The following is a 12,842-nucleotide window of genomic DNA, read 5'->3' as shown; positions in this document are numbered from 1 at the left end:
TGGAGAGGGTGCAGGCGGCAGCACAAGGGGGAAGAAGCAGAGAGGGAGGGAGGGTTGTTCTCTGCTTCTCACCTTGCCTCTGCCAGATCCTCAATGCACGTTTGGGCTTTTTCCAAAGGGAACCAGAGATGGCCCGCCTCACCTCTACACTACCTTTTTCATCTCTCCGTCTTTACCCATCTTTCTTCATCCCCCCCTCTCTATTCATCTCCCTCTGTTTCCCTTTCAGTATCCTCCATCCTTCCTATCACTTTCCTTCAGAGGAGACGTGGTGGGGGGGGGGAAATCAGAGTGTGAAAGAGGGAGAGAAAGACCAGAGAGTGAGAGAGAAAGAAAGGCAAGCAGAGGTAAGGAAACAAGAGTGCTGACTCAAAGAAAAAGAGACGAGCAGTTTCTGATTCTGGGTGGATGAGGAAGGTCAGAGGACAGGAGCTGTAGCGGTGAGCGTGTGTGGGGGAGTGTGTGTCCGTGTGTAAGTGTTTGTGTGTGTGTAAGTAGTAAAATAGCTTTTTCACATACTATTCTTACAAGCTTTACACTTATATATTTTTATATGTGGCTGTTATAGACTTGTTTAACACACCGCTATATTCCATGAGAAAACAGTCTGAATTGAGAGTAGAGTACACGTGAACAAAAATATAGACTAATGATTTATGTCTACATAATAAACTTTTCACAATTTTTTTTTAAGTTGGCTTTCAATTTGACCTTTTTATTTGCGTTGTATTCGAAAAATGCAGAATGTAAATGTAACTGAACTGGAAGATACCCGGTGGAGTTTTTCGTGGAAAAAGCTGCTATTTTATGGAGATCTCAATGAATCTGAACACGGACAAGGATCCTATATGAGATCTCATCCCTTCTTAATAAACACATATATGAACATGAATGTGACTTAAAAGAAAATCATGAACTATCACATATGGAGGAGTTTGGGCAGCGAAGGAGCTGTGGGAGGAAAGTGCACTGTTACGAACTCCTGATTAGATTTAGATCGTTTATTTAAGTTGTCACGTTTGGCACTCCCTGCTGGCCTTGTTGTTGTGGTGTTTTGCTTTGAGCTCTTTGACCTTTTGACCCTAGTTCGAGCCTTAATCTCTCCATTTATGTTGCAGTTTTCTGAGCAAGATGAACTGGCTAGTGTATCAGCAAAGCCAAAGTGACTATGTTTACCTGAACACCAATATTCTGATATTAACCAGCACCTGCATGAATATACTTGGAGGCTATTCGTCCTTATATTGTTACCAGTCTTGCTTGCTAATGGAAATGAGACAATAGCTGTGAAGTATTTTTCAGACAGCTGATACTACTGAGCCAATGAAATCAAGGCTTCAAGTGCTCTGGCTGAACTAAAAATATTAAAATGTCCTTATTACATACTATCCACGACTCTGTGATGCGGAGATCTCCAAGGTGCTGATCCAGCTGCAGGCAGCAGTTCACAAGCTTTCCCAGGTACCCTTTCTTTCTGTCTCTCGCCCTTATCAGTACTGGGCACTGCTTTATATGTGAATGTGCAACGCCAGGCAAAAACGTGGTATGTATTGTGTGGTCTCTCATGCAACTTCATATAAGTTCAGCAGTGACAAGTAAGGGCCAGCAGAGGTGGAAAATAAACCAGAGGGTGTGTTGGTGAATAAAAGTCAAATCACTTCTCTCCCTGTGCTCAAACAACTTGATCTTAGTGATGTATGATGACAGAAGCTCAATCAATAGCAAGAGGCTTTTCATAGGAATTAAATAGCCATCTGGAGGGTGTGGCGCATGATCTGTGAGCCCAACAGCTTGTTTATATGACCATATTAATCTGATGCTATTTTAATTTTATTCGAACCGCAACATCATCTTTTTCAGATTTAAGTCCCCAGCTGTCAAACAAAAGTACCTATAGTTTAAATATGAAGATCAGGTGAAAAGTGCATAGTACACAGTATTTCAAATAGTAATGCTTAGTAGATGAATTCATGGCTGCCAGAAGACAACTAGACTGCAAGGTATTTACATTGTAAAAGTACAAATTCAAAGATATAAAACAGATTTTGCTAAAACTTGATAAAAAAAAACATTCTGTGGTACTTATCCAGTTTGCCTTTCATTATTTAACACTGAGGAAAATGACTTTGATGTTTCTGTTCTCATAAATTAACAGGAGTATACATCCTCCATGCTGCATCATATGACCTACTCTCCACAGAGACACCATTGAACTACATGTCTTGGAGAAACCCACCCCACAGACTCTCCCTCTCACACACTTCCTCTCTCTACCTGTCTCAACGGAGAGAGGACCTGCTTGCTGTTATGCAACACAGCGTGATGATGAATGTTTTGTGGTCTATACCACAAAAGACCATCTATCCCAATTAAGTAGTTTTGCGAAGACATGGCAGCAGAATGCCACCGCATGAAATTCATAAAGAACAACTCTACTCATAGCAATTAAGTTTGAGTAAGAAGCTTGTGTACTTGAACTTCTTATACCCATTTATATCTTTTAAAATATCTCTATGCATACACCTGTATAAGCAGCGCTGTGACGCTGTGTGTTTATGGATTGTTTGTACTGATCAGAATGCAGAACGGGGCTCTGCCCTCTCAGCTCGTTGGGACGGCTGTAACTCTTGTCAAAATGCAGCAAGGCTATTGCGTTGGCTCTGGATGCAGCTGCGTCATTTTTAGGTGGATATGAAATCCTGTCTTATATCCTGCTCCTCCTCTTTGATAACCCACATCTATCTTTACCCCGTTCCCTTCCCTTCCGTTCTCATCCCTCCCCAATATCACACATCCCTTGCTCTCCTCCTCCTTCCCTCTATCCCATCTCACCTAAGTTGGTCATGTGAAGAGAGGTGTTCCCTGTTTAGCGGCCGGTGCCTCCATGCATCCCTAAAGGAGTCCCCAGTGGAACGCTTAGACGAGGCCAAAAACAGAGGACAGTCAGGAAGGGGGGGGGGGGGGGGGTTACAACAGAAAGCATCTTCTGCAAGCTTGGTAATGACTCGATTACTCAGAGGTCGTTGGCGAACTAGTACAGTGGGCAAGATAACTACATCCAGTCAGGACGGTGCATATGTTGTTAACTCTGTATTCTCCCCATTCTCTCTGCACTGAGACAGTTACTGCCCTCGGCGTTTCCGTCTCAAGAGTCCACATTACATAATTTAATCAAGCTCCACTAAAGAGGAGAGAAAAGCTCTACCGGCTAACAGAGGTTGCCAACTGCTTGCTAACTGTCAGCAAGTATGTTAGCGCAGCTCAGGACAATAACTTGTGCTTGTTTTCAACCTGCCTGTTCTTAATGCTCCAGAGTTACTTTAGAATTATTCCTTATCATTAGCGAGTCCTCCGAAAACAGTTCCACAATATACTGTCGCTCTTTTATTGTTTTTGTGCTCCATGTTTTGTGCAGAGTTTTTAATAAACACTAATCCTACCTGGTTTATCAGCAATGCAGATTCTATAGTCAACATTTGGTGTGGTAGCACTTGCTTAAAAGGAAGTGATTCTATAAATGTTTGCTGCTACAATGGAGATCAGCAACAGTGACTCTTGTGAATATCTGTGTCACTGGGGAAATACAAATAATCAGATTATCCAAACTATCTTGTCGTGATTTCACCTCCAGATTAATCAAGTTGTCGACCACTGCGCTATGTAGTGGAATTCACTTTCAACCTGGTCCCCAGACTGAGAGACTGACAACAGGGTACTTTAATATATAAAGTGTTACAACTTATGCATTAAAAGAAAACTCACAGGCTAGCTATTTTTGTCTCTCCTCTACAACTGCTTGTGAGAAAATGGGTTTTATTTCTGCCTCCCTTGTCCCCATCAGTGATTCTCAGTGCTGGGTGGAGCTGTGTTCGTTTATCCTCCAAGAGCAAATCCTACAATGTCATCTGGAGGAGTAAAGTTTTACTTTTCCCAACTTTCCCCCCTGTTAGCTGCAGAGAGTTTGGCCAGAAATGGTCCCGGGTATCCGAGTCCGGCCCAATTATGTCTGCCTGCCTCTGTCAAATTGTTTATACCTGGGTGAACATGTGTGTTAGTGGGGATGTGGAGGGTGTTCAAATTGCACAGGGGAGTGTGTGTTTGTGTGTGTGTTCCGGCTCGTCTTGTGTGTGTGCCTTGGTCTACATATCACAACACCACGCAGAGCCCCTCCACCCCACCACCACTCCTCCCTCCCTCGCCGCTACCGACTGTCTCTCTGCCCGCGAGGCTTTTCCCGAGCACACGGATAATAAAGTGGGCCAGGTCCACACGCCTGAGCTCTATTTTTATCAGAAAGCAATTTTCAGGAGGTGCCCACAGGTAAGCGGGTCCCAGCGCGCCAGACAATGGAGCCATGACAAGGAATTTCCCCCTGCCATTAACCTCTGCTGAGCTCCCCGCTAACGCCCTGGTACCACTGAGGCCTGCATGGACCTGCACAAAGTCCCTGGATTTATATCAACACCTCCAAAACACATTTATTTTAGTTTAAATCGACAGGACAAAATAGATACATAACTGATGACCCCCTGCATGCCTGTTATTTGCTCTTTAGTTCTCTCTCAAGTGGCTGTGTTTTCAGATTTGTAGGGCTTTACCACGTGATGGAAACAGAGGCAGATGAATAAAGAGAGATGTATAGTGGCCAGATGAATGAAGGTACTGCAGAGGTGAAGGCGAAAGGGGGATGATGAAGAGGAGGTGTGTAATGTTGGGGATGTGTAAAGACAGATGGATGCACACAGTCCATCTGGCCTCTTTCCTCGTTCAGCTGGTCTTTCTGGCCGCGCTAGGGAAAAAAGTTTCTTCCTGTGCAAAGGGAAATATTCAAATGTTTAGATGCAGGTCTCTCAGAAACTTGAACAGTGGGGAGGTGTGACAGATGCATTTGTTTCCTATCCTGTTTTTTTATTCTCACACTCTGAGTAAGCGAACAAAAGTATGCAATTTAGAGCTGCACCTACTTCAAAGATTTTAAATCATACGCTGCAGGGCTCCAAGGTTATTTGGTTAGTAAAGTAAGTAAGGACCTTAAGGGCCTGATTTACGTGTGCAAACTTGATTTCACCTGCAAAAAAAACATGCAAGCCGATCTATTAATGGACACTAAGATTTAACAGACCAAACATTTAAGACCTGATTCCCTGCCATAAATTAGGATGAACTGTATACGAGCAAAAAGTTTGCATTAACCAGCACTTTACGGAAACAAAGTGCTGGTGAGTAAGAATAGTGTAATACATGTAACAATGCAATATTCTGAACAATCGCTGCTTTCGCTTTTGGTATGCTTTCATGCTCACACTCACAAACAAACTTTTTCTGATGTAAAATTTCAAATAGGCTACATGACCTTGAATGGGATATTTTTACTTTGAGGTGTGTATATATTTCACTTAAACTTGCATTTACTTAGTTTTGACCATGTGGGAGCAGTGCAACAAGCTGTAGCTCAACACTGAACTGGTTCTAACTTTATAATTCCATTGTTAAAATCAAACCTGAGAATTTGTCAAACATACAATGACTTGCATAATGTGTCTGACCTACTAAAGAATGGACACCTCTCCTTTTAGTTCTGTTTTGGTCACCACCAACTCCTGAGGGAAATCTTCGGCTGCTTATTTCTCCACTATGTTCACCCACTTGCGTTTCCCTAGTCTGACTATACAGAGTTAATCACTCCTGACCCTAACCCAGATCATAAAAAAACTAAACAAACTGAAAGATGCTTGAATGCTCCATATAGCCGGGTTGAACTGCACATTTATTGATGTTTCTCTACAGGTTTTTCACTATAAGTAATGTATTTAAATCACATTTCCATTTGATCAACTACAAATATATAATATGGATTAATGCAGCTTTAAGTATAATGTTTACTTCATGTTCACACTGGAAAATATTAAATATTAGTTTTGAACACTTGCTTAACTGCGTCTACCCCGGTGGCGATTTTGCTGAGTCAGCATCAACATGGAAGAAATAAAGGACTCTTCTCTACTTTTGTAATACAACACTCTCCTCGTATGTTTTTGACCAACTGAGCTCACATTATATTGAAACGTGAGAAAGAAAGGGTCTCGGAATAAATACAAGAAAATCTGATTTTACTGAGCAATGATTCTGTGAGACAGGGTTCACTGAAAGGATTGGTGACACAAAGCAGGGGGGTGAAAGCGTGAGAGGGGAGAGCTGACTTTGAAAGGTTTCAGAACGAGGAGGCGGAGGACAAAGGGAGAGAGGGGAAAGGAGAGCACAGAGGTAGAGGACAGAGCTAGGACAAATACAGCAGATAAGGGACACAAGAAGACAGGGATATATATTCTGAATAAAAAGGGTTCATGGGGAGACAGAAAGCAAGGGAGGAGGGACGCGGCGATGGTGGAGCGGAAAGAAAAAAAGGCAAACCACAGGAGAGGCCAAGAGACACAAATGGCTGGACAGGGAGCATGACAGACTGACAGGAGAGTAAAAGCTGTACAAGTGAGACAGAGGGGGAGAAAGAAAGACGAGCGTGGCGGCGGTTGTTGCTCCCAGCGGAGACGTTATGTTCGGTATGAGTCTGGGCCTGTCAGGCCATCTTTCTCTCTCTCCCCCCTTCCTCCTTCCCCCACTCTCAAGTCAGCGACAACAATCAGCTCTGTTTGTTATTACTCGTGCTAAGATCCAGCGTGTCCTGTCAATCAAAGTGCCCCGCCACGCTCGTGCCCTCAAGGAGTTCGACGAGCCCTGGCCTTGAATACCAATCTGCATGTGCACTGTATGGGTACACGCCATACAAGATTTACATTCCGTGTACTGGAAGGTCAACAAATGTTTGATCTGCTACATCTCATTTTTATCTCTACACCAGCTTTTCATTCCATTTGGAACTGTTCTATTTTCTATGTGTGGCTGTCAGCAGGAGCCTCGTTTGAAAGAAAACCGTGCCCTGTCCCGCATACTTTTATGCAAATGCCGAAACGCCAATGCCTCGCAGTGACTCACTCCCCCTGTTCTCCTCCTCACCTCTATTATCAATGTTGTTCTCTCCTCCCGAAACAAGAGGCTCATGTGAGGACAAAAGGACGCCGGCTCCATCATTTAGCCTGTCACTCCCACACTTTTATCCAGCTTGTGCACTCGCAAATCCACAAACAGTTTAACGGCATTACGAATGTGTTATTTCCCCACACAATAGATTATTTAGTGGAAACACACACATTTAGCCCAGTGCCCCCTCCCCTCTGTACATCTTCAGAGTGCTAAAAGAAGCCCTCAAGTGTTACTTGGCTCGTCCTTATACATCTCTAAAGACATGAAGTGAGATGTTTGGATTCCTGCTTCTTCACTAGAGGTAAGTGAGTTAATTTTGTTTTATTATCTCGTGCTGGCAGGAGCTACTTTCACTGCAGCAATGTCTCCGGAGGTTTGAGTTGTGTCGTCTGGTTAGACAACACCAAAGAGGGGAGTTTGGGGATTCACTACACTTGCATGCGATCAATTATTCATGGTGTGTGTTTGCAGGGGTAAACACCACTGAGCCTATCAAACGTCACGTGGGTTGATGTTTAGAGTGTTTTAAAATTAGAATTGTTCCCAATAAAAACTACAATGAATGCAGCTAATGTGATTTTTTTTTTTTTTTTTACATTAAATGCTGTACTAACGCTCCCCTGAAATTTGACCTCCTCAGAGCAGAGAAGGGGAAAACAGAGTTTCTCTGTGGGCATCGGTGACCTTGACCAAAACTTACTAATGGGACTTTGTCATCCTCTGATCATATCTATTCTTTTTTGATGCCAGGTCTACTGGGCAATTTCTGCTGATTCAAAATCCATTAGTATTAATGGCTTTCAGAAAATAAAGCTTTTCTGTGTTACAAGTCTCATTTAGATTATCAACAGCGGCACTGGGAGACATGACTATGCAACTGCCTTGCACACTAAAGTCCAAGTGTCTAGAATAACTGAGAGAACGTCTTTATTTTTCTTTTGGCAGTCATGTTATCAGGTTCTAGTTGCCGCACAACAAGGTTTTAACACAGTTTCTATTGTTGTTATTGCAGGAGCAGTGACACAGCCATGTGGCCCAGATGATAGAGTTGATTCTGGACTCTACAAACTGCCCCGTAGCTGTGGATGGTGTTTGTTGCTAATGTTAGCTTTATTTGGCTCTAGCCTCTCAATTCCCTCATTTTATGAGCAGTATAGAGAATGGATGGATCGATGGATAAGCCGACGGAGGGCGCCATGTATTCTCTCTCTCTGTCTGCTGGCCCACCACCGCCACTACCACAAATATTTGTATGTTTATAAAAGGTGTCTTGATGAAAATAGATTTGCTGATTAAATTAGATTTGCGTCACTCTCCCGAGGTAACTGCAGAACTAAAAAATTACAACAGAAAAACATCGAGTGAGAACGATGCAACTGATGAATGAATATAAATGAAGGGTCTAAGGAAGGCAGAGGCAGAAAAACTACTTTTCCTTTTGCTCAGAGCCATTACTGGCAAATGTACAGCAGGGAGAAGGCACTTAATTTTCCAATCCTTTAAATAAGTGTTGTAATTATCTGCTTGTGTGTGTGAGGTTGCAGAGGGGAGAGGGAGGCCCGTGAAAGATTAATGCTGAGTAGCCACTGGAGCACTGCCGCAGCCGAGGTGAGCCTTTTGTTATTGCCACGAAAAAAGAGCTAGGAAACACCTTTCCACCTCGGTCACAATTTGAACCTCAACACTGCTCATGGAGAATCCGCTCTTTGATTTGAAAAAGTGAAAACAAAGGTTTTACAGGAAACTTAATACAACTTGTGTCATGTTATAAATTAACAAACATCGTTAGCTATTGAATAGTTACAAAAGTGTTCATTAACAATACAGTCCATTTGTTTCTCTACATCCCATCATAGAGGCCATAGCAGCATTTAAGCCTTCCCAGTTATGGTAAGTTAAAAGATCAGCATCAAAGTTAAATACTGAAAAAGTCAACAGTGACTCGAACTAAGGACAATATTTTTTCTATTAACATTCCACTGAAACTACAATGTTTATTAACCAAATATTGAAAACCCCTCCGGAGTCAAATCGAATGGCTGATTTGAGATTCCACGGCGTAACACAGTCAGATTGTTAGGCTGGTTGTCAGGCCGAGATAAACCGAGATTTTATCGCATAAATTTGATGCATTTACACACAAGTAAAAGCATAACAGATAGGATAGTGCAGGCGTTTCATTTAACTCATGATCTTTGTCATTTTTTGAAAGCATTGAGAAATGGAAAGAAATTTGCTGATTCTGCTCTACAGACTGAATATACTAGGGAGGGGCAGGAAACCCCAAAATGTCCATGACTACACTTTCTTTTTCAAAAAGGTGGATGTTGCTGGATGTTGTATACATTGTTCAATTATGTCTTTACATATACTGCCTGGATTTACGTTTGCAATTATGAAAATGCGTTATTGACGATATTTGTGGTTTTTATAGTACAAAAAACCATTGTTTTTTACATGCTTTCCATTTTATGTTTCTTGTGTATTTTGGGTTCCCATATGTTGATATACTATGTCAAAAGTGAAAATTATAATTATCTAGTCATAAAGGGAATGTTGTGCTGAAAACAAAGGTACCAAACATGGCATGGTGAAGGTTTGTTATGTTAGACATATAAAAGCATTCTAAATCTTTCAAATATGCCCAAAATAGGCCAGGACCCTAAGGTATCCTGGAGGAGATATCGAAACACTAAATTATCCACTAGTAGTAACCGCATACACAGCGGGTTAAAAGACTGTTGTTGTTCTTTTTTTTGTAAACATCAGTCTACTGAGTCTGGAAAGTGAGCAATGAGAGCATTGAGATTTAAGTACAACAGTAAAGTTCTTGGGCCGTAAAACAAAAATGAACTGAAGTGAACCGCAGAGTCAGGTAATAACTCTCCATGAGTTTGTTGCTCTTTTTTTTCTGCCTCTCTGCAATGCAGACCGAACCACCGCCCGCCAACTAACAGCCCTTATCTCAAACATCCTCCTAATTATAAAACTTTAAAGAAAGCACACATAAGAAATTAAACAACGACAGATTTTCCCCCTCATCCCCCAGAGCAGTTTCCACTTCAGACAGCAGAACACAATCAGTAAGCATGACCCAAAAGGGCACATGTACCAAAATCCTCTCTGAAATAATACATTGAGGTTCTTTGACCCTTACACGTAAGGGAATGATGCAAGGGCCCAGTTTCCTGCACGTGCTAACACAGAACATGCCTTCTTTCTCTATTTCTGTTTTCCATCATCTTCTCCATCGCTCACTGTGGTGCACACGTTTATACATTATAATGGGAGACAAGGTAGTTTGAATTAAAAGGGGGAAAAAAAAAAAAGCGTTGTCCTCCCTCCGTTCTCATCTCCCAGGGATTCTCTCGAAAGGTTCTCTCCTTCCCTTCGCTGCCTCTCCCCCTGTGGTTCTTTCCCTGTGTGAAAATGGGTCACCTTTCTTCTGTCAAGAGAATGCCTAGGAAAGTATAACCTCTAAATCTGTGTATGTGTGTGTGTGTGTGTGTGCATGGTTTTTACTGTCTAGTGGGGTTCCAAGCCCTGGAAAAGTCATGTTCAAGGACCATTTTCTGGGGCGCATTATAGGGGGAAAGTTTCTTTTGGGGTTGCAGTCACAGTTCGATTGCATTTAGGTTGAAATATGGATTGAGGCTGAATTTGAACTGTTTTGCAATTTCCATTTGGAGTTTTTCTGATGAAGAGAGACATTTCTGTATTTTTAAACCTGGGTTTTGTTCTAATCATCACAGCCAAGAAAGATGACTGATATTTAGGCATTACCATATATTAAGGCAAGCAGGAATCCTTCGACCTTACGAGTTGTGTCCATATTCTCAGCTGGAATTCAAGCATATTTCTATTGAGTGTTGGCCACTGTCAGGGTTGTGCTTTGTGTTTAGTGTTAACAATTAGGTATGACCTAAGTGAAAGTTGAACTGAACTGGTTGACTTTAATCACAAGTAGAGGTTAAGAGCTGCAGCTGATAGATTTTACATTCCTAATTTGAATTTTTGCATAGTCACTGATGAGTAATGTCCCTTGTGGAACATCAAGACACAAAAGAATTCAGGAGGCAAAGAGAATTCAGTCCGAGCTAAACTTTCCAACTACTTTATGTAGGGAAGGATATTAGCATTCTCTAGTTTGGGAAGCTGCTACAGGAAAGACATTAATCATTATGCGTGTTTGTGTCTCAACAGATTCACAGACTGCACACAAGGCAGGGGGAGGACTTCAGTGTGCGGGTTCTTTCCAGGCGGATTTTCGATTGTTCCACCCGATAGGAACCCTGTATCGCCTCTCCTCGTCTCCTCCGCTATGTGTGCAGGCGGCATTAGACGGACTTTGAAGTAAGGGCACCGATGCACTTCAAACAAGATCTCACACAATTTGCCCGTGTTCCAGGAGGAAAAAAGGGCTGAAGAAAGAGCTTTTCTGTTCATCCTGACAGAGTGCACTCTGATCCATGCTTCTGTCTCCGTCTAGTCCTCCATCTGCCTCTCGAACGTGCAGCTCTGCCGCTCCTCTCTGCACATCAATGCGAAATAACTCTCGGGAAACATCATACGAGCTGTTTCCCGAGTTGTAGCATACAAGCGCTGCTGTGACCGATAGCAGGAAACCGTTTGATGCACACACACACACACACACACGCAGACACACACACACACACACACAGACAGACACTACATGTCATCCTCAGCTTTTCACTGTTACTGTTTGAGGGAAAAGAAACCAGGTCGGGATGAAGAGACAATTTTTCAAGTGATGCTGCGCTGTGTATAAGTCATACTGTGCTTAGGTGTGTGCGGCTGCTTATCAGGTGACTCAATTGCTGACATTATACAGTTATAACCTAATTATAAACGCATTTCCTAATTTGTCCCGATTAGTCCACTAATGCATGCTGGTCCATAACGTTTTTACCGTTCACGCAGTCATAGTTTCAGCTGCAGCATTTGAATGGAGTGCAGTTCTTTTCTCCATAGAGAGGACTTATCTTTCACGCTTTAGCCTGTGTACCTGTCTCTGAGAATCTGTTGCATGTGAGAGTCCCTCTGTTACCACAACAGATTGAATTCATTCTGGGGGAAATGCTAGTGTTGCTAGCACAAAAACGATGTTTCTAAACAACTTAATTTAACGAAATAAATGAAGGATCAGTGTGTCTTATAATCCCATCATCATTGAGGCATTACTTCATTGCATGTGCTGACCGTACCGAAGTGTAGAGGTAGCCCTCGCTGTTCATGGCGACATAGAGCCCTGTCTTGGTGCTCTGGATGGCCACGATCCTGAGCCCCACAGGAATCAAGTTGAACTGCACTGTAAAAAAGAAAGGAGACAGGGGAACAGTGGCGTTAGAGCGATCATTCTTTCGCTTAAATGTTCACTGTGCTTCCGCGTGCCATGAAAAGACAATTGCTTTCCAGCCGTCTCTTATTTCATCCTCCCCGTCGTACAGTATATCTGTCCGACACGGAAAGAGGAAGTGGGTGAAAAAGAGAGGGAGAGGAGGAGGGAGGGATTAGGTAAGGGGGATTTAGGAGGAATAAAGTCTGATTGCTGGTACACTGGAGGGCAGACGAACTCGGGAGTGACTGTACGGAGAATCCCCCTGCAGGAGAGAGAGAGAGAGAGAGATAGAGACAGCACAGCTTAACTCAGAGCTTTCAGAATACAGTACATTAGAAAGTGACATCTCCTGAGCCTGCTTTGAATTCATTGCCTCCGTCCCGTCACAGTAAACAGCACTTTGCAATGGACTTTGCAGAGTTCCCTCCTGTGGAACCTTGGATTT

At 42.6% G+C, this 12,842-nt stretch overlaps 1 protein-coding gene across 1 annotated transcript in view; it reads right to left on the bottom strand.

Moving 5' to 3' along the window:
* The window catches only part of fgf11a (fibroblast growth factor 11a), a 76,844-nt gene that overhangs the window by 16,195 nt on the left and 47,807 nt on the right, over positions 1-12,842 (bottom strand). The window contains exon 3 of the mRNA XM_053416305.1: positions 12,264-12,367. Within this exon, the coding sequence (XP_053272280.1) occupies positions 12,264-12,367 (104 nt within the window). The remainder of the gene's footprint in view (positions 1-12,263; positions 12,368-12,842) is intronic.

Source organism: Pleuronectes platessa, chromosome 23 (genome assembly GCF_947347685.1).
Source record: "Pleuronectes platessa chromosome 23, fPlePla1.1, whole genome shotgun sequence".
NCBI classification, from domain to species: domain Eukaryota; kingdom Metazoa; phylum Chordata; class Actinopteri; order Pleuronectiformes; family Pleuronectidae; genus Pleuronectes; species Pleuronectes platessa.
Note: the sequence above shows the minus strand (reverse complement) of the source record. Positions and strands in the feature narration are given on the sequence as shown.